The 22,583-nt window shown below is 46.2% G+C and overlaps 1 protein-coding gene across 1 annotated transcript; it reads left to right on the top strand.

Moving 5' to 3' along the window:
- Positions 1 to 252: 252 nt before the first annotated feature.
- LOC139171386 (pyruvate dehydrogenase phosphatase regulatory subunit, mitochondrial-like) lies at positions 253 to 19,883 on the top strand. Its single transcript, XM_070759593.1, has 6 exons — positions 253 to 334; positions 3,228 to 3,339; positions 4,264 to 4,514; positions 7,249 to 7,382; positions 14,668 to 14,976; positions 19,638 to 19,883. Exons 3-5 carry the CDS (start codon positions 4,297 to 4,299, stop codon positions 14,751 to 14,753), a joined length of 438 nt encoding a protein of 145 aa, XP_070615694.1. The 5' UTR covers positions 253 to 334; positions 3,228 to 3,339; positions 4,264 to 4,296; the 3' UTR covers positions 14,754 to 14,976; positions 19,638 to 19,883.
- The last annotated feature ends 2,700 nt before the right edge of the window (positions 19,884 to 22,583 follow it).

The raw sequence follows: 22,583 nt of genomic DNA, 5'->3' as shown, positions 1-22,583 counted from the left end.
TCTGGATATTGTTTCCCAAAACCTATATTCTGATTTTCCAAATAAAATGTTAATACTATTACTTCATATTCTAGCTAACAGTTATCACTATTTGGCAGGCAACTTCCTGACATGATTAAATCCTTATGAAAAATCTGAAAAGAGGTAGAAGAAAATATTTGTTCATAGGCCACACTAAATGCTATTAATCTTAATTGATGTCAGTACAGTATGTTTGTCCTTTTAAAATAATTTATTTTTTCAATATTGCAGGAAGAACAATCCTGATGTTCTGCAATAACATCTATAAAACAACAATGGAGATGCATTGAGGAATATAATGTTTCGTTTTATAGTGAGTATACGAGACATTAACAGTGACATTAACACTTGGGACATTGCATCCGGCTTTAGTGTTTTAAATCATTGTCAGTAAGTTTGTGTTTTTAATATATGGTATTTTGTCAGTGTTGCAGGAAGAACAATCAAGACTTTCTCTTATAACATTACAAAAGAAGAATGGAGACATATAATATATAGTTGTAACATGAAAATAAATTCAACTCCTTTTGGTTAGATTATCTTTATTTCTTTGGAAGCTAAATTAGATACCATCCTTAAGATTCTATCTGAATCTTAAGGATGATTCTTGATTCTTGCTTATTTGACTCCTATGACAATAATAGTTGTACCTCATGCTTCTTGACAAATGTATCTTTTTCTTTTATGTACACTGAGAGCATATGCACTAAAGACAAATTTCTTGTGTGCCCAATCACACTTGGCCAATAAAAATTCTATTTTAAAATGGAAAATACATTTTTAAAATAGATGTGTTGTCCCTTTCCCAAATATTTTTGTTACTTATCATTGCTAAGTACCATGTACCAGTTGGTACATCTGCCTCAGCTTTTTGGTGAGAAGTCATGTAGTCGTTAGCGCTCATTCTGAGAGGAGTTGGACCTACTAACGACCACATGACTACAAGGAATATAAATCCTTCCACTATTCAGCCAGAATTGAAGAAGCCTCTTGGATGACAAGTGAAATGTCTTCATGGAAAAAACAAAGTAAAAGGAAAAAACCTCAACCACTTATCTGCACAACCTCCATCCCAGACACACCAACAACAGCTAAATCTTCTACAACTGAACCCATCCCATTGTGTTTACAACCCATAGTGATCACAGAAAAGGAAGTGAAAGATCTATTTCTCAGACAGAAGCCTGGAAAAGCACCAGGCCCAGATAAGATAACCCCTTCTTGCTTAAAAGTCTGTGCTGACCAATTGGCCCCCATCTTCACCCAAATCTTCAACAAATCACTAGAGTTGTGCTATGTTCCTTCCTGCTTCAAACACTCGACTATCATCCCAGTGCCGAAGAAGCCCTCCATCAAGGAACTGAATGACTACAGACCAGTTGCTCTAACATCTGTAGTTATGAAAACCTTTGAAAGGCTAGTGATGTTTCACTTGAAAACCATCACGGATCCACTGTTAGACCCCCTGCAATTTGCATACCAAGCAAATAGATCGACAGATGATGCTGTTAATATGGCTCTACACTACATCCTTCAACATCTTGAATCTCCAATGACCTACGGTAGGGTCCTCTGTGGACTTCAGTTCAGCATTCAATACCATCGTACCGGACATTCTCTTAACTAAACTAAATCAGCTAGCGGTACCTGAACACACTTGTAAGTGGATCACAAGCTTCCTAACAGACAGGAAGCAGCAGGTGAAGCTAGGAAAAATCACATCAGATACATGTACAATTAGCACAGGTGCCCCCCAAGGCTGTGTACTCTCACCACTTCTCTCTATACACTAATGACTGCATCTCAAACAATCCATCTGTTAAACTACTGAAGTTTGCCGATGATACAACAGTGATCGGACTCATTCGAGACAATGATGAATCCGCATATAGACGAGAAGTTGAACAACTATCCTTGTGTGACCAGAACAATCTAGAACTGAACACACTCAAAACCGTAAAAATGTGGTAGACTAAGAGAAACCCTTCCACCCTTCCACCTCTCACAATACTAGACAACACAGTATCAACAGTAGAGACCTTCTAGGTTCTATCATATCTCAAGACTTAAAATGGTCACCTAGCATCAAAAATATCATCAAAAAAGCACAACAAAGAATGTTCTTTGTGCACCAGCTCAGGAAGCTCAAACTGCCCAAGGAGCTGCTGATACAGTTCTACAGAGGAATCATTGAGTCTGTAATCTGCACCTCTATAACTGTCTGGTTTGGTGCTGCAACCCAACAGGACTGACACAGACTTCAGAGGATAATCAGAACTGCAGAAAAACAATTGCTGCCAACCTGCCTTCCATTGAGGACCTGTATACTGCAAGAGTCAAAAAGAGGGCGGGGAAAATATTTACTAACCCCTCACATCCTGGACACAAATTGTTTCAACTCCTACCCTCAAAACGTTGCTACAGAGCACTGCACACCAAGACAACTAGACACAAGAACAGTTTTTTTCCGAACGCCATCACTCTACTAAACAAATAATTCCCTCAACACTGTCAGACTTTTTACTAAATCTGCACTTCTATTTTACTAGTTTTTCTCATCATTCCTATCACCCACTTCCTCTCATGTTGACTGTATGACTGTAACTTGTTGCTTATATCCTAAGATTTTTATTAATATTGCTTCTTCATTGCTATTTGACCCCTATGACAATCATTAAGTGTTGTACCACATGATTCTTGACAAATGTATATTTTATTTTATGTACGCTGAGAGCATATGCACCAAGACAAATTCACACTTGGCCAATAAAAATTCTATTCTATTCTTCTATTCCAGTTACCTTTCAAAAAAGCACCTTGGGATAACCACAATTTGGATGACTGATAATTGTCATAGAAAATAAACTTTATTATTAGTGCATCAGTCAATTATATGTTCTCCCTTTTTTCTTCAATCTCCAGGAAAAGGTTCTTGAGAGAGTCACTGGAGCAACCATTTATTTTTTAGAACTTCAGCCAGTCATGTAGTCATTAGCATTCATTCTGAGAGTTGTTGGGAAGGCACCCTCTCTACTGCAAATAATCTCTCATTAACCCCATTTTAACCAGCATGAATGAGTCAAGGACAGCCTTCCTTTTCAACAATGTGATAGTTGCCAGTTCACAACAATGTGAATTAATTTGGTTGCCAGTTTTTCTTTATTTTTCCATTATAAAGTTATTTTTTATTGTTATTGCATTTTTAGATAAGTGTTCATGTAGAAAAACCCAGGTGACCACAATCGGCTTACAATTTGGAGCTCCAAGAAGTGAATGGATCAAATGACTTATCCAAAAGAAGACTAGTTGAAAGAAAAGGTATTTGGTTCTCTTGAAGTTACCTGGTATCTTTTGCTGCTTTGCATTTCTTAGGGCTACCAGGGCAATTTATTCTGAACAAATAGCAAAAGTAGCAATTAATGGAGAGACAACATCTAAAATAAATTTCCAGTAAGGAACAAGGCAAGGATGTCCTCTGTCACCTTTACTATTTATTTTAACATTAGAAACATTAAACAGAAGTATTAGGAACTGGGACCAAATAAAGACTACAGGTTAAAAGAAAGAAATTAATAAACTCCAAGTTTTGTTGATGATCTTGTGATTATATTAGATGATCCAAGAAATTGTAATGATACTGTGAAAAAGAAAAATATGTTCTGGGTTTGGAAAAAAATTGGAGGAAAAAAGTTTCAGATATGAAAACTGACTGGGTGACCTTGGGACAGTTGCTCTCAGCCCAGCCTAATTCATAGTATCCTTGTGGGGAAATAGACAAGCAGATTAGCAAAGTTTTCCACCATATTTATTTATTTTTATTTTATTTATTTATTTTTGTCAAATACATATTGGTAGTAGCAGAATAAAAAATTAATGATCATAATGAGGACCCGGATTGTGGGAGGAATAGGCTGGCTCTGTTAAAAAGTGCTATTGCTAACATGTAAGTTGCTCTGAGTCTAAGGAAAAGGGCGGCATAAAAAAAATTGAATAAATAAATGAACAATTAATAAAAAGCGAGTGGAGATTATTGCACTTGCAGAATGAATTTTTGTTGTGCTTATATTCTTTATTTTGGTGGAATTATAGTTTTGCCCCAACATTTCTTATTAACATTTTTATTAGTAATAAAAAAGGGCTTATGAACTATCACTGCAATCTTTTCCCAAGAAGAGCCAGACTCAAAGTTTTACATACTCTTTTCCAAGCGTACATAATGAAAAGCATGTTCCTCTTTTGCAGGCTTAACAACACCTGTACTTTTGGGACGTGAAGATGTTCTTCACCCAAAGATTTGTGGCCATCCAGTGGAGGAAGATGACTGGGACACTGGGGAGGATGTGTGGCTTTCGCCACAACAGCAAGACACATGTGAACCCATTGCCAAAACAGGCAAAGGCTTTAATATGTGGTGGTGTCATAATGGGCACATCGGTGGCATACCATCTTGCCAAGCAGGGATGGAAGGACATTGTCCTTCTCGAACAGGGCAGGTAACTGATTATCTTTTTGGAGAATTTCACCAATCCTGTCCAGTCATCACTTCCTTTGTCTTCCTCTTCTCAAACCACCCCATAATTCATTCTGAAATGCATCTTTATTCTCTATAAATGATCAGATTTCCTTACTTGGCCTTTTTTTGCACTGGAGGCTTCTTTTCTATATATTTTGCCCCCCTTGAGCGCTTTTTGGAGAGAGAAAGGAATAAAAATAGGCCGGTCATATAGCAAGAAGAATTTATGGTAGGTGGACCAAGGCAGTTATGGAATGGATTGCACTTGCGTGTCCACGCAAAAGACCTCAAGCAAGATGGAGAGATGACAGCAGCAAGTATGGTGGGCTCAGTTGGTTGAAGAAAGCTCAGGAAACCTGCGGAAGAGACCTCCGTCCTGCAGTGGATAGACAAGAGCTAGAACGGGTTCCCAAAGGGGGTGGTGAGATGACTTAGCGGGGGGCTAAGAGGGAAGAGGAGCAGCAGGGTGTGCTAAGAGGGGCCAGGGGGTGGCAGATGCATCGCCATTCCGGTAGCGACAGCTGACTGGCCACGCCCCCAAACTGGTCCTGTCAACCCAATCGGCTGCTGGCCACTTTTCCCGCCACTCTTTGTTTGGCAAGGACTGGGGAGGCCACGAGACGGGCATCTGACTGGAGTTGAACAGCTCTGGATGTCTGTCAGCAGATCTCTTTAGGGGGGAAAAAAGCTTGCAAAATACAGAAACTCTTCTCGCGAGGGCAAGCAGTTCACAACTTCTGACAGCAAGAAGAGTTTCTGTATTTTGAAAGCGTATTTTTCCTCAAGAGACCAGCCGACAGACACACGGCTGTTCAACTGGAGTTGAACAGCCAACTCCAGTCAGACATCCGTCTCATGGTGGGACGCAGTTTGGAGGTGTCAGGTCGGGTGGGACGGAACAGGACATGAGATGGGCACGTCCTGCGGCCCACCCCACCCAGCTCCAACTCACCTGCCATACTCACATTGCAGACCACTGTGAGACCTGTGTCCTATGTGGAACTTGTAGCTCCATCGCGTTCCTCAGCGTTTTGTTCAAGGAAGGAAGCCCATGATACCAGCAAAATAAAACTTTGAAACCTTTGATTGAACTCGCGAGAAGTTTTTGTATGCTGGTTCACTGGGCTTCCTTCCCTGGACACAATGGACCTCCAAGCTGAGGAACACAATGGACCTCCAAGTCCCAGGTAAGACCCGTATCTTGCAGTTCTCCATGCCCAACCCCCCGGCCAGACGTCCATCCTAGGCGCTCGTCCAGAGCAGTTGGTGCCCTGGCTGGATTTGGAAGCTAAAGAGCCAGCATTTGGGGGAAAGAAAGAAAGAAAGGAACTGCTGCTGCTTTCCCTCCAAGTAGCCAAAAGCAGAAGTCTTTGTTTCTTGCCCCAAACTCTGGCTCTTCAGCTGTTGTGGGAGAGGATTCTGGTCGCTTTTGCCTGTCTCAATTCTCCCCCTTGCCGCATGAGAGAGACCGAGCAAGAGCAATCGAGAGGCAGCTATGTGCACACGCTGCGGGACTGTCTGGGCTGCCTCTGGCAACGTTTCCAAACACGTTCCTCTTCCTTGGCCAAAACCGCCAATGAAACAATCGGCTGCACCTCCCTTCCTAGCCTTCCTCACCTGTTAGGAGGGGAAGGAAGACAGCAAGGAAGGAAGGAGGGAGGGAACGAAGTTAGGAAGGAAAGAAGGAAAGAAGGAAGGAAGAAGGAAATGGAGGGGGAAGGGAGGGAAGAAGGAAAAAAAGGAAAAAGAAAGATAGTAGGAAGGAAGGAAGAAAAAGAAAGAGGGAAGGGAGGGAAGAGGGAAAGAGAAAGAAGGAAAGAAAGAAAGTAGGAAGGAAGGAAGGAAGGCAGACAGAAAAAGAAAGAGGGAAGGGAGGGAAGAAGGAAAGAAAAAGTAATGGAAAAAATAAAGATGGTAGGAAGGAAGATTAAAAAAATAAAAAGATGGTAGGTAGGAAGGAAGAGAGACAGAAAGGAAATGAAAGGAAAAAAGGTAGAAAGAAAAAGAAAGATGGTAGGAAGGAAGACAAAAAGAAAAGGAAAGAAAAAAGAAAGAAAGAATGGGAAGGGAGAGAAGAAAGAACGAAAGGCTTATTACCACAATTGTGCCTAGCAATTTGGTTGCTAAGCAAGAGCATTTTTAAGTGAGTTTCACCACATTTTACAAGCTGGCCACGCCCACTCAGTCATTGACCACCAAGCCACGCCCACCTGAGGGGGCATTGGGGGTGAGAATGAATTTGTAGCACCAAGAGGGCGGTGGACTGAAAAAGTTTGGGACCCACTGGGCCAGAATGAATGAATTGATCCTCTATTCCTGTAGTATCAACTCAAGGCCCACAGGGTGCTTAAATTTGACCCATGGTGCCAGCCTGGAAATAGCAAAGGACCGTTCGACGGTGCGTCTGGCAGTCAAAATGGGGTTCCGGGGGGTTTGTGCAGCCCTGCACCTGCACCCCATTTTCTAGCTGGCTGGCTTCCTGCAGCACGTTACCTGCCAAACTGGGTGTGGTGGCAGGGCCATGTGGCCATCCAGGCAGAAAATGGGGCATGTGGGGGGGCTCATATGCCCCCTGCCCATTTTCTGCAGGAGGCGTTCGTCCCATCTCTTTCTCACATGCACACACATACAGCTGCCTCCCCTAGGACTTCTTGTTCTCGTCTCCCTCTTGGGAAATGGAATTTCTCTTCAGCTGTCTGGCTTTTCTCTTTCAGGCTGGCAGGTGGTTCCACTGGGTTCTCTGCAGGCATCTTAAACACAGTGCGGGATTTGGACATTGAAATAAAGATGGCCAATTATTCCAAGCAGCTCTACCAGCAGCTGGAGCAAGAGACAGGGGTGAAAACTGGTAAGCTCTGGAGGTGTCAGTTTGGAGAAACAAGGCCTCCTGTATCTACCTTGCTGGCACCCTCCAATTGCATCAGGAGACGGGGGAGAGTGGAGTACAGTGGGATAGGAATAGAATAGAAATGGGATGGGATGGGATGGGAAAGGAAAGGATAGGATATCAAAATCCCAAAAGAGTGACTCTGCCATTCAGTCGAGATAAGTGGGGTTGCATTTTTATTTATTAGCATTTCCGGTATGAAAGGATGTTTTTACAACATATATCCTGACGCCAAGCATCTTGAGATCTCTTAATCTTGGGAGGTGGTTTATGGGTGCGATTAAAGAAACCCTTTTCACACTTGTGTATTGGCTATACTGTGTTTTGCCGGGCTCACGGCACGAGCCCCCAATTAATTGCAAATGTAGAAGAAGCAGACACACACACACACACACACACACACACACACGTGAAAAGTCAAGAACACTGGTTTTATCCAAAGTAAAATAGAAGCAAAACACCCTTTTGCTAGTCAGAGGGCTCACTTTCAAAGCAACAGACTTGAGTGCGGTGAAAAACAATAAACAAACACAAAGCAATTAACAAATAGCTGTGAAGACGTCACAGCTACACTCCTTCAAATGTTTTCAAACTCACATGTTTGACTATGGTTTAAATTCAGAGTCCTGGTATGAAAGCAAAGAGAGTCCTTAGAGAATTCTGAGACGAAAGCCACTTCCACCGTCACTGAACGGATAAACTTCCACACCCTGAGGCCCAAACGCTGCCAATTTAACGGCACCCCCATTTAGTTGAACCACACCCAACCACAGGTGAAACTCCCTTATCTCCTGAAGTGTTTCCGCAGCTGCTCTTTCCTAGTCATGGCCCTGCGGCTGCGTACATCAATGAATGCTGCTTCATATGAGTCCAGCGAGGATAAGGAGGATGAATTACTCCCTAATGGGCTGTCTGCCATGACCCCCTCTGTGGATTCCATTTCACAGTCACTCCCTGCTTCCGACGCTTCGCTGTCCGAAGCAGTCGGCAGTAAAACAGGCCTCTGACACTGGGAGGATTCATCCACATCCACACCCACAGTCCTTGGGCCAGGAGCTGGCCCAGAGCCAACCATAACATACTGTATGACTGTAACTTGTTGCTTGTATTCTTAAGATTTTTATTAATATTGATTGTTTCCTCATTGCTTATTTGATCCCTATGACAGTCATTAAGTGTTGTATCTCATGATTCTTGACAAACGTCTCTTTTGTTTCATATACACTGAGAGCATCTGCACGTAAGACAAATTCCTTGTGTGTCCTATCACACTTGGCCAATAAAGAGTTCTGTTCTGTTCTGTTCTATGAATTCTGGCTAATGGGAAGGGGTCTCTAACGCTTTAACTCTACCTGCTTTGCCTAAAGGTATTCAGGCACTGCTTTGAATGGAATGCTTTCACATCTGCTTAATAAAAGAACCATATGACTATCTGGCTCAGGCTTTCTTAAGTTCGATGGAGAGGCAATCCTTACAGGACAGGAGAGAACAGAATAGGAAACAGAATAGAATAGGGAATAAAATAGAGCAGAGCAGAACAGACCTTGGAGGTCTTCTAGTCCAACCCCCTGCTCAAACATGAGACCCAACACCATTCCTGACAAGGGGCTGTCCAGCCTCTTCTTAAAACACCTCCAGTGATGGAACATCCACAACTTGCAAAGGCAAAGCTGTTTCACTGGTGAATTGTTCTCGTGGTCAGGGAATTTCTCAATTCCTGGTTGCTTCTTTCTCTCATTAGTTCCCATTCATTGCCGCTTCTCCTGCCTTGAGGTGCTTTGGAGAATAATGTGAGCCCCTCTTCTTTGTGGTAGCCCCTCAAATAATGGACTGTTGCTATCATGACCTCCCTAGCCAACCCAACTCCTACCATCATTCTTCATCTGTTTCTGTCTCCAGGCCTTTCCTCACCCTATTTGCTCTTCTGAGCACATAGCACAAAAAGTCTCAACATCTGTTTTGTAATGTAGTGACCAAAAGTGGGTGGAGCACAACTGTGGTCAAATTTGGGTGTTATGGGCTATTGAAAGCTGATATTCATTATGGCTTATTTATCCTTGAGCTCCAGAAATTGTATGGCCTCAGCAGAGATCCTGCAAGCCTGGCTCTGCCCCTTAAATTTGCAAAATAAAAAAAATAGTACAAGTAGTCCTGGACTTGCAACCATTCATTTAGTGACCAAAGTTACTTAATGATTTTACACTTAACCATTACAGCAACCTCACGAATATATGATCAACATTCAGGCTCTTGGCAACCGGTTCATATTTATGACGGTAACAGTGTCCCAGGGATTCATATAACAACTGGATTACTGACTTGTCGACTGCAGTGATTTACTTAACAACCGACACAAAAGAAGTTGCAAAAGGGGGCAGAACTCACTTAACAAATGTTCACTTAATAACAGAAATCTTAAGCTCAACTGTGCTTGTAAGTCAAGGACCGCCTGTATATAACAAGAGTGTGGTTTAAACTCGCTTCATTTCATGGCTGTGCAGAGATTGAAATCCCGGATTATCTTGTCCAGGCTCTTCCCTCCAGCACAGGGATACCCAGCCGTGGCAGTTTATTATTATTAATTATTATTATTTATTGGATTTGTATGCCACCCCTCTCCGCAGACTCGGGGCGGCTAACAACAATGATAAAAAACAGCATGTAACAATCCAATTAATAAAACAACTAAAAACCCTTATAAAACCAAACATACACACAAACAAACATACCAAGCATAACTTGTAATGGCCTAGAGGTAAGGAATATCTTAACTCCCCCATGCCTGGTGATAAAGGTGGGTCTTGAGTAATTTGCGAAAGACGAGGGTGGGGGCCGTTCTAATCTCTGGGGGGAGTTGATTCCAGAGGGCCGGGGCCGCCACAGAGAAGGCTCTTCCCCTGGGGCCCACCAAACAACATTGTTTGGTTGACGGGACGCGGAGAAGGCCAACTCTGTGGGACCTTATCGGCCGCTGGGATTTGTGCGGTAGAAGGCGGTTCCGGATGTATTCTGGCCCAATGCCATGTAGGGCTTTGAAGGTCATTACCAACACTTTGAATTGTGACCGGAAACCGATCGGCAGCCAGTGCAGGCCAAAAAGTGTTGCAGAAACGTGGGCGAATCTAGGGAGCCCCACGATGGCTCTCGCGGCCGCATTCTGCACGATCTGAACTTTCCGAACACTTTTCAAAGGTAGCCCCATGTAGAGAGCGTTGCAGTAATAGAACCCCGAGGTGATGAGGGCATGAGTGACTGTGAGCAATGACTCCCTGTCCAAATAGGGCCGCAACTGGTGCACCAGGCGAACCTGGGCAAACGCCCTCCTCGCCACAGCCGAAAGATGATGTCCCAATGTCAGCTGTGGATCGAGGAGGATGCCCAAGTTGCGAACCCTCTCTGAGGGGATCAGTAGTTTCCCCCCCCCCCCCAGGGTAATGGACGGACAGATGGAATTGTCCTTGGGAGGCAAGACCCACAGCTACTCCATCTTGTCTGGGTTGAGTTTGAGTTTGTTGATACCCATCCAGGCCCCAACAGCCTCCAGGAACCGGCACATCACTTCCACTGCTTCGTTGACTGGACATGGGGTGGAGATGTATAACTGGGTATCATCGGCGTATTGATGATACCTCACCCCATGCCCTTGGATGATCTCACCCAGCGGTTTCATGTAGATATTAAATAGCAGGGGGGGAGAGGACCGACCCCTGAGGCACCCCACAAGGGAGAGACCTAGAGGTCGACCTCTGACCCCCCACTAACACCGACTGCGACCGACCGGAGAGGTAGGAGGAGGACCACTGAAGAACAATGCCTCCCACTCCCAACCCCTCCAGCTGGCGCAGAAGGATACCATGGTCGATGGTATCGAAAGCCGCTGAGAGGTCAAGAAGTACCAGGACAGAGGACAAGCCCCTGTCCCGGGCTCGCCAGAGATCATCCATCAACACGCCCAAAGCAGTTTCCGTGCTGTAGCCGGGCCTGAATCCAGACTGCTGTGGACCTAGATAATCGGCTTCTTCCAAGGACCGCTGGAGTTGGAGCGCCACCACCTTCTCAACAACCTTCTCCATAAAGGGAAGGTTGGAGACTGAACGGTAGTTATTAAACACGGCTGGGTCCAGGGAAGGCTTCTTGAGGAGGGGGCGCACAAGTGCCTCCTTATAAAGGGCCGGAAAGGACCCCCTGCCCAAGGAGGCGTTGACAATCTCCTGGGCCCAGCTCCGTGTCACCTCTCGGCTGGCCGAAACCAACCAAGAGGGACACGGATCCAGTAGACAGGTGGCGGAACTCACAGCTCCAATGGCCTTGTCCACCTCATCAGGTGTCACCAAGTCAAACTCCTCCCAGACTGATGGACAAAGACGTTTAGCCCCAGTCACCTCGACTGACTCATTGTCAGCCGATACTGCTATGCAATTGGAGTCGAGATCAGCCCGGATCTGAGCGACTTTATCAGTGAAAAATGAGTTAAATTCCTCGGCACTACCCTGTAAGGGCTCCCCAACTCCCCCCTGATTTAGAAGGGAGCAGGTCACCCTAAACAGAGCGGCCGGGCGGGATTCCGCTGATGCAATCAAGGCGGCATGGTACGCGCATCTTGCCGCCTTTAGCGCCACTTTGTAGGTCTTAATAAAAGCTCTTACAAGTGTTCGGTCGGATTCAGACTTACTCTTCCTCCATCGCTTCTCTAGACGTCTCTTCTGGCGTTTCAACTCCCGGAGCTCCTCGTTGAACCATGGAGCTCTACGGGGTCTAGTGCCACAGAGAGGTTGCAAAAGTGCAATTCGGTCGAGAGCCTCCACTGCAGCCTTGTTCCAGGCCTCAGCAAGAGACTCTGCTGAGCTGTGGACGAGTGAATCTGGTAAAACCCCAAGTGCCCTCTGAAAGCCCACAGGGTTCATCAGGCGTCTGGGGCGGAACCTCCTAATCTGTTCCGCCTCCCTGCGGAGGAGGATTGGAACCAGGAAATCGAGCCGCAGTAGAAAATGGTCTGACCATGACAAAGGCAATGCTTCTACGCCCTTTAGTCTCAGACCATTATTCAATTGCTCCGAGAGGAATATCATATCAGGTCCATGGCTGTCATGGTGGCCATGAACTCCGGTGCCAATCCAGAGGAACCGCTGAGTGACGGCAGATTGAAGTACCCCAGGACAATAAGTCTGGAGAACTCCACCGCCAACCCGGCCACCTCTTCGAGCAGCACAGGCAGGGCTGTTGACATTCAGCTGGGAGGCAGGTACATGAGTAACAAGCCCACCTGAATCCCTGAATCCAGCTTCACAAGGAGTGACTCACAACCCGCAATCTCAGGGGCAACGAGTCTATGCAGGCGAAGGTTCTCCCTGACTACAATAGCCACTCCTCCCCTTCCCTGGGGTCGAGGCTGATGCCATATCTGAAACCCGTCTGGGCATAATTCCGAGAGAGGAACTCCTCCCTCGGGGCCCAGCCAGGTTTCAGTCACACATGCCAGATCGGCCTCCTCATCCAGGATTAAATCCCGGATGAGGAGAGCTTTGTTTACTACTGATCTCGCATTGAACAGCAGCAGCTTGAGCCCAGGGCCTGGATTACACTCGTCACCAGTACCCCGGGATGAGCTCACGGGACCGGAACAGGGGATCGCTTTTAAGCAGCGATCCCTTCTTCCTCCAGAATGGCTAGCCCCGTGACTCCCGCCATATCTACCTCTCCCCAGCAAGACCGGAATATTCTGGCCCTCCGCCACCCCAGAGATAGGTGCCTCTCTCCCTCCTGTCTTTCCATCGCTAGGTAGGCTAAGTTCAACATTCACACTATTCTCATTATTCATATACATATCATCCCATCCACCCCACTTATTAATTTCATACAAATCAGCCCTCCCACCCCAATCTTCCAACCTTGACCCTCCCCCCTCATTCAATTCATATATATCATTCCCACCATTCCACCCTTGCCATTCATCCATCCTTAAAAATCCCCACAATAATTTAATTAAAAAATTAATTAATATAAAACTAAACTTATTAAAATATATATTAATTATTAAAAATATAGGTAAAAAATATTTCAACTGGTCGGTTAATTAATCAATTCAGCCAAGTTCATATAGATAGCATCTGATCTAAAAAAGTGAGTTCAAATGATGTAAAATGTTGTTAGTAGGACAAAGTCTAAATCCTGGGTATAAGCTCTGTCCTCCCAGGCTTTTTGGTAATGGCCGTTATTGTTGGCCAAGTCTGTCTCTTTGCCACTGTCGTTGTTGTCAGCTCCCCCACCTCCACGGCACCCCCGGGCTCTCGTGGGTCGCCCCAAATGTCTACCAGCACCTCTGTTGTTATTGGGGGGCATCTCTGTATCTCCAGGTCTTCAGTTAAAGCGCACAGCATCCACAGGACTTTCATATTGACAATTTCCGATCTGGCAATCTCTTTCTCACGGTCTCCTTGTTCCCTGTAATGGCTGGCCCTCTATCTTCCAACGCCGAGTATGTCCACCGCAAAGCCCTCTGACGCCGAGCGTGCCCACCATATAACCATTTGGCATCCAGGGTCTATCCTCGGCCAGTGCACCGTCCGCCCAGCATACTCGCCCAGCACGCTCACTTGTCCGCTTGCTCCCGCTCCTCTCCACCTCTCCCTTTCCTTCTCCGTCGGTAAGGGTCGGTGCCAAATAGCAGCCACCACTCCTCTCATCTCAAGTGACCCCCCGGGCTGAGCCCCAATGTGTCTGCAGCAGCACAGCTCACCCCGCTGCAGAACGCTGCTGGAATGTGACGATTCAGGGCGGAATTAAACAAGCTCGGTCGCGGTCACCATCTTCCGAGCCCCAGCTGATCGGGGCGCTCAGCTTCCTCACAACAGAAAACAAAGAGAAAAACTCTGCCGAGACACCAGGCAACAGGACCTTCTGAAACAGGGGAATCTAATATCTCTGAACTATATGCTGGTTTTCAAAATTAACAGAGTTTTCCCTATATTTTGATCTTAATGCCGTAGTCCAGCGGAGCAGCAGTCCCTCCCTCCTTCCTGTCACTCCACCGGAACCAGCATATTCACTTCAACTCCCAGAATTCCACAACCAGCAGAGCCATTGCAGAGAATTCTGGGAGCTGATGCGCATTCACCCAGGTAGGGAAACGCTGCTCTTAACATCTGCTTCCTTCCCTTATTCTCCCATCCAAGAGAAAGGAATGCAGAAAATTGCTTTTTTGGTGGAACCGCATGGAGGCTGAGCGTGGGCTGTTTCTTTGTTCCAGGTTACATGACGACGGGCTCCATCTCCCTAGCACAGACCCAAGTCCGGCTGACCTCTCTGACGCGGATAGCCTCGCAACTCAAGTAAGCTGGCGCATAGGCACATGTGGTAGGAGCAAATGTCATGGTTCCTGTGTGTCTCCTGCAGAATCTTGGATATTCCCTGCGAGCTTATCCCGCCAGGAGAGTGGCTCAGCTCCACCCCTTTGTGAACACCCGTGACCTGGTGGGGGCCCTGCATGTGCCCAAGGATGCAGTCCTTTCATCAACAAATGTGACCTTCGCTTTGGCCTATGGGGCTGCAGCAAACGGTATGTCCCAGCCTCCCCAGGGTCCTACAGGGGCTTCCTTTCTCAGGGTTTGGGCACTGCTTGGGAGGGTGGCGGGTGGAGTGATGCTACATAACCACAGGGAGAGATTCCCCTTCATCTTCCCTTTAAGGCAGTGTCAAAATCCATTTCATTGAGGGCCGTACCAGGGTTGTGTTTGTCCTTGCTGGCCTGGATGCTGTGGCCCGGATGGGTGTGGCCAGCTGGATGTCACTCATGTTGGGGGCATTCATGGGGTACCCAAGCAGTCAGCCACTGAAAATGGGTGGGGAGGGCTGCATGCATGTCCCCCCTCCCCAGCTCTGCTTTCACTGGCAGAGAGCAGCAGGAAACTGTCGCAGTCAAAAATGGAGGCCTGGAAGGGCACGTGCAGCCCTCCCAAGCTCCGTTTTCACTGGCAGAGGTACCCCAGGACAGTCCTTTGCTGTTTCTAGGGCGACCCCATGGCCCAGATCTTAGCAACATGTGGGAGGGAGGTAAGCACTCCATAGGCCAGATTCAGTACCCAGACCTTGAATTTGACACCCCTGCTTTAAGTCTTTGGGTGTATGTTGCTTTGTGAACATTTTGTGGGAAGCAGGTTTGGTTTGATGGTTCTGGAGGGAACTTTTATAGACCTTATCCTGAAAGTGAGGAACCTTCATCTGATGGGGAGTAATATAATTATCATTGCATCTCATGTTGGGTGATCCATGGGGCACCCAAGCAGTCAGGCAGTGAAAACAGATCTGGGGAGGGCTGCATGCATGTGCCCCCCCCCAGCTCTGCTTTCACTGGCAGAGGGCAGCAGCAGGAAACTGTCACAGTCAAATATGGAGCCCTGGAGGGGTGCATGCAGCCCTCCCAATCTCTGTTTTCACTGGCAGAGGTACCACGGGACGATCCTTTGCTGTTTCTAGTCTTTGGGTGTATGTTGCTTTATGAACATTTTGTGGAAAGCAGGTTCGGTTTGATGGTTCTGGAGAGAACTATTATAGACCTTATCCTGAAAGCGAGGAAGCTTCATCTGACGGGGAGTAATATAATTATAATTGCATCCTGTGCTTCTATTCTGTGCAGGACCTGGGCGGGATCTCTTGTCTGGAGTGGCATGAAAAAGTCCAGCCCTGCATGTGTGGATTCTGGGGTTGGGCTGCAGGTTTATTCTGGGACTGTCCAGCTAAAAGGGTCAGGGCACTGTGGTGGACAAGACTTTTCTCGGGCTTGAAAGTGTCTGTCCCTGACAGTAGACAGTATTGGGTCTCCAAACCTGGCCATCTTAAGACTTGTGGACTTCAACTCCCAGAAGCCGCCAGCCAGTCTTAAAATTGCCAAGATTGGACATCCACTCTTTTATCTCTGGAGGAACCTCATTGGGGGAAAGCGGCCACCTGTAGGTTTTAGGAGCCCTCCTTTGCCCTCTAGTGAGAGCAAAGTGCACTGGCAAGAGGGTATGCTGTGAATCGAACTTGGCATTGCAGAGGGCGGTGTTTTTTAAAGCAGCATTGTACTCTTTGTAGTGAGCAAGAGGAGGCCATATCAAGAGTCTTCGGAGAGGGGCGGCATACAAATCTAAATAATAATAATAATAATAATAATAATAATAATAATGAAGTCCCAAAGGATTTGAAGATGTTGTTAAGAATGGCTGGGTCCAGGGAAGGCTTCTTGAGGAGGGGGCGCACAAGTGCCTCCATGTAGGGATCCGGAAAGGACCCCCTCCCCAAAGAAGCATTGACAATCTCCTGGACCCAGCTCCGTGTCACCTCCCTGCTGGCCGAGACCAGCCAGGAGGGACACGGATCCAGTAAGCAGGTGGCGGAACTCACAGCTCCAATGGTCTTGTCCACTTCATCAAGTGTCACCAGATCAAACTCTTCCCAGACAGGTGAACAAGTACGGGCTCCAGTCACCTCGACTGACTCATTGTCAGTCGACTCTGTTATTCAATTGGAGACGAAGGTCCGCCCGGATCCAAGCGATTTTATTAGCGAAAAATGTGTTAAAATCCTCGGCACTACTCTGTAAGGGCTCACCAACTCCCCCCTGGTTAAGAAGGGAGCTGGTCACCCTAAACAGAGCGGCCGGGCGGGATTCCGCTGATGCAATCAAGGCGGCATGATACGCGCACCTTGCCGCCTTGAGCGCCACTTTGTAAGTCTTAATATGAGCTCTTACAAGTATTCGATCGGATTCGGATTTACTCTTCCTCCATCGCTTCTCTAGACGTCTCTTCTGGCGTTTCAACTCCCAGAGCTCCTCGTTGAACCATGGAGCTCGACAGGGTCTAGTGCCACGGAGAGGTCGCAATGGCGCAATCTGGTCAAGAACCTCCACTGCAGCCTTGTTCCAGGCCTCAGCAAGAGACTCTGCCGAACTGTGGAAGAGTGCATCTGGAATAACCTCAAACGCCCTCTGAAAGCCCTCTGGGTGCATCAGGCATCTGGGGCGGAACCACCTAGTTGATTCCGCCTCCCTGCGGGGAAGGGTTGGAACCAGGAAGTCAAGCCGCAATAGAAAATGGTCTGCCCATGACAAAGGCAACACTTCTAAGGCCCTTAGTCTCAGACCATTACTCAATTGCTCAGAGAGAAATACCATGTCGGGTGCGTGCCTCCATGGCTGTCATGGTGGCCATGAACTCCTGCGCTAGCCCACAGGTTTCGCCGAGCCACGGTAGGTTAAAGTCCCCCAAGACAATAAGTCTGGGGAACCCCACCACCAGCCCGGCTACCTCCTCAAGCAGCACAGGCAGGGCTGTCGAAACGCAGCTGGGAGGCAGGTACGTGAGTAAGAAGCCCACCTGAACCCCTAAGTCCAACTTCACCAGGAGGGACTCACAGCCCGCAATCTCTGGAGCAATGAGTCTACGCAGGCAAAGGCTGTCCCTGGCTATAATAGCCACTCCTCCCCCCCTTCCCTGGGGTCGAGGCTGATGCTAGATCTGAAACCCGGCTGGGCAAATTTCAGAGAGAGGAACTCCTCCCTCCGGGCCCAGCCAGGTTTCAGTCACACATGCCAGGTCGGCCTCCTCATCCAGGATCAAATCCCGGATGATAGCTTTATTTACCACCGACCTGGCATTGAGTAGCAGCAGCCTGAGCCCAGGACCAGAATTACACTCATCACCAGTGCCCAGGGTTGAGCTCACGGAGCCGGAACAAGGGATCGTTATTAAGCAGCGATCCCTTGTTCCCCTGGAACGGCTAGCTCCATGGCTTCCGCCATATCTGCCTCTCCCCAGCAACACTGGAATATTATCTTCCTTCCTCTCTCCCCTTCCTTCTTGTTTTCTCTCTCTCTGCCTGTTCCTTTCTGATTTCTCACCCTTCCTCTCTTTCTCTCTTTCTCCCTCTGCCTCCCTTGCTATTTCTTTCTCTCTCTCTTTTTCTCTTTCTCTCTCCCCACTCCTTCCTTCTCTGTCTCTCAGACAATCTCTCTCCCTCAACCTCCCTCTCTCACAATGTCTCACACATTCTCATCTTTGTTTTCTACAAAATTGTTTTCTACAAACCTTGCATTTCCTTATTTCGTCCACATCCATCCCACATTCCTGCAGGTTCGAATTCAGCACCAGTCTTGCATCATGGACAATGTTATTTTCCATTTTTGTCAGATCTTCAGTGGCTTTTAAGAGCATTTATGTTATCTGGAAGGGGCTGAAATTGTCACCAAAGGCCTATCGAAGACAAGAAAAGGAGACCATGAAGAGATGCATCACTTTTCTTACATCTATTAAGTTTACCATGATAGTTTTAAAGGAACTCTTTAATTAATTGCCCAAAATGCAAGGCTATGTGTAAAATAAAATACTATTTTAAAATTAATTTTAATTTTACTGGTGAGCAGTTCATAACTTCTGACAGCGAGAAGAGTTTCTGTATTTTGCAAACTTTTTTTTATCTTAAGAGACCAGCCAACAGACACATGGAGCTGTTCAACTCCAGGTAGACGCCTGTCTCATGGTGGGATGCAGTTTGGAGGTGTCAGGTCAGGTGGGACAGAGCAGGACATGAGATGGGCACGTCTCGTGGCCCACCCCACCCAGCTCCACCTCACCTGCCATCCTCACATTGCGGACCACCATGAGACGTGTGTCCTACCTGGGACTTGTAGCTCCACTGCATTCCTCAGCGTTGTGTCCAAGGAAGGAAGCCCATGATATCGGCAGAAGAAAACTTTGAGATCTTTGATTGAACTTGCGAGACGTTTTCTTTTGCTGGTCCACTGGGCTTCCTTCCCTGGACACAGTGCTGAGGAACACAATGGAGCTCCAAGTTAAGACCCGCATTTTGGGGGAAAGAAAGAAAGAAACTGCTGCTGCTTTCCTTCCATGCAGCCAAAAGTAGAAGCAGCAGAAGTATTTGTTTCTTACCCCAAACTCTGGCTCTTCAGCCGTTGTGGGAGAGGATTCCCTCGATTGCAAAGGCAAAGCTGTTTTACTGGTGAATAGTTCTCACAGTCAGGGAATTTCCTCTTAATTCCTGGTTGCTTCTTTCCCTCATTAGTTTCTATCCATTTACCACTTCTGCCTTGAGGTGCTTTGGAGAATAATTTGAGCCCCTCTTCTTTGTGGCAGCCCCTCAAATAATGGACAATTGCTATCATGACCTCCCTAGACAACCCAAATCCTGACATCGTTCTTCATATGTTTCTGTCTCCAGGCCTTTCCTCGACCTACTTGCTCTTTTGAGGGGGCACGTCAACAGGTAGAAGTGCTCGCAGGCATGCAGAGGGATGTTGGCCAGCTTCTGACTGGAAAGGCCGAGCACATAAGCCCACTGAAAGCAAAGAAGAAGGGCAGATTTTATGTCAGTGGGTTTCATTCTTCAACTTGTGCGGCACTGTTTTAAAGAAACATTTCAACCCACTGTTTAAATGCAGGAATAAAAAACGCCATTAAAAAAAAATCAAAGAAATCCAGAAAATTTAGAAGTGTATGTAAGTCGCTTTGTAACCTCAAGGGCAGAAACAACTATCAATTTTCAATATTTTATTCCAAAAGGACACTTGCGTTTAATCCATTAGGAATTTTTTTCATTAAACTGAAATTATAGAAACTAAAAGTGAGTAAAATAATCTTTAAACAAAGTGCTTCAAAACAATTTTTATGTTGTGTTTAATTTTTCCCATATTTTTAGATTTCACTGATGTAAAGAAAAGGTATTTAGCTACAATGAACTTAGCAATAATTCAATACTGAATTATTACTTTTTATGCTCTATCTTAAAGGCTGGAGAAAATCAACAGTAACGGCTCATTTCATTCTATTCCACATCTAATAACATGAGATTCTTGCCAAACTGAACAAGGGCCTCTCGTTTGTTGTACAAAAGACCCAGCTACGTAAAATCCGCTCAATAAGTCTAATTTGGCAGGCAGTCCAAGTAGGGTTTAGGACATTTAGCCTCCGCCAGTTGGATGAAGCTCTTTCCTCCGCAGCAGCTGATCGGCCGCTGCCTTCTCTCCCTTGCCCAAAGGCCCCTAGCTATTGGCGCCAGCCCTTTCGTCACAAAAATCCACATTCAGCCACAGCCTTTTGGCCACATGGGACACTTCGCCACCATCTAATCAGAACAGTTGTTACAAAATGCTACTTTTGGAAGGAAAGAATGGGACAGTTTGCTCTTTCATACACACACACCAGTTGAATGATAGAGAGGGAAGGGACCTCGGTGGCCATCTAGTCTGACCCTTCTCATTCAGGAGACTTACAGAATGATAGAGAGGGAAGGGACCTTGGTGGCCATCTAGTCTGACCCTTCTCATTCAGGAGACTTACAGAATGATAGAGAGGGAAGGGACCTCCCCCCCCCCCATGAGAGGACCCAGCCATGGTGAGGCCCACAAGCCCTTCAGCCCCACGGTCCAATCAGGGTCTCACCTGCCCAGCACAATTTACAAAGTACGGGCAGTCAATCACCCCTCTGTTGCTCTGAACCCTGAAGACGCAGCCCTTCTGGCCCAAGATGTGGATGACGCTCGTTCCCTCATGGATTTGAACCCCTGGGGAGATGAGCAGAGATCCTGGGTGATCCATTGCAAGGGAAAGCTGCAAAGCACCTGACCTTTCACTGTAACTCTTGGACTCTGCTCTCTTAAAGCGCCACTGTGAAAAATGTACCTTTATTCTCGTAAGAAATAAGAGCAATAGCACAGCCATCTTTAGGACAAATTATCAAAATAATCTCAAATAATAAATATATTAGTTAAATTAAAATTATACTAATTACATTAAAATAAATCAATAAAAATGATATCAATATATATTTTTTGCCTGTCAGCTTTCTTTCCGCTTCTCTGTTCTCATAGAAAAAGGGACATAAACAGGATGTGTTATGTTGATGGGAAGAGAGGGTGTGAAATAGGGACATGCTTGTTTTGTAAGCCGCACGGAGTCTACGGAGAAGGGCTACAAGTCCAAACAAACAAACAAATAAATAAATACTGACATTGGAAAAAAGGAGGCGTGCAGATGTCAGAAACGATGTGACGTTTTAGGAAATTTCCATGCTGGAAGTCACCAGAGTGTAATGCCAAGGTGTTACATAAGGGGAGTGGAACAATGGAAAAGGGGGAGTAAGGTTGTTGTAGGCCTATAGAAATGATTTTGTATATATACAAATATATCATGTACTCATATGACAATGCTTCCTTTGGTTTGGAGAACTCAAAATTCTCCTTCCATTTGTGGCCTTTTGTAAAAGAATAATAAATGCTTTTTATTGTTCATTCGGACTCCTGTTGATTTCCTTGGAGCAGTTCTCACAGCCACCCTGCAAGACAAGTCAACAGCACCTCACGGCCACTCACGTTCCTTGACAAGCCCAGTCAGTGCAAATTGGGCGCTCTGGGATGGAGCTCCATTTTCTCTATCCCACTGCCTTCCCCCCTGTCCGGACAGTAGCCCGCCCCTGCTCTGAAGTTAAATCAATTATTCCTTGAGGTCACTGATCAATCTTTGAGACCTCCTGACAAGCAAAGTCAGTGGGGAAGTCAGATTGTGTCACCAACTTAAGAACTGTAATTATTCAAAAATTTAAATTTCTGCAGGAAGCAAAGGATAAAGGCCGATTCGGATTACCCGATGGTAAAGAATACTATCAAGCAGCAGTTTTAACATACATCAAAGAATGGATTAAATTAGAAGATAATAGAATACTAGTTAGAAGGACATGATTTACAGGCCGGTTGGCATCTTTCCTATGGGACAGAAAACATTGGTTTTCATTGGTTTATGGAATTCACTTTCAGAAGAGGTTGTGACAGCTGTTAGCCTTGATAGCTTCAACGCAGGATTAGACAGATTCATGGATGCCAAGTGTATTGGTGGTTTTTGAAATGGATGTCCATGTGCCACCTCTATGTTGGTTGAGGCAGGCAGGATTCCCTTGAGTACCATTTGTTGGGGGTCCAGGGAAAGGTAGGGTCTTGCCTTCTCTTTCTGCTCAAGATCCCCATGGGGCCACTGTGTGACACTTTCTGCTCAAGATCCCCATGGGGCCACTGTGTGACACAGAATGCTGGACTCGATGGGCTTGATTCAGCAGGGCTCTTCTTATGTTCCTATGTAGTGCATTGATATTTTACAGGCCATCATTTAAGAAGAT

Source organism: Erythrolamprus reginae, chromosome 8 (genome assembly GCF_031021105.1).
Source record: "Erythrolamprus reginae isolate rEryReg1 chromosome 8, rEryReg1.hap1, whole genome shotgun sequence".
NCBI classification, from domain to species: domain Eukaryota; kingdom Metazoa; phylum Chordata; class Lepidosauria; order Squamata; family Dipsadidae; genus Erythrolamprus; species Erythrolamprus reginae.
The sequence above is the reverse complement of the archived record's forward strand: the minus strand, read 5'-3'. Positions and strand labels throughout refer to the sequence as shown.

Coding starts and splice junctions, on each gene's coding strand:
- LOC139171386 (XM_070759593.1), top strand. CDS start 4,297: ATGTTCTTCACCCAAAGATTTGTGGCCATCCAGTGGAGGAAGATGACT. Junction 4,515..7,248: donor GTCCTTCTCGAACAGGGCAG/GTAACTGATTAT, acceptor TTTCTCTTTCAG/GCTGGCAGGTGGTTCCACTG. Junction 7,383..14,667: donor AGAGACAGGGGTGAAAACTG/GTAAGCTCTGGA, acceptor TCTTTGTTCCAG/GTTACATGACGACGGGCTCC.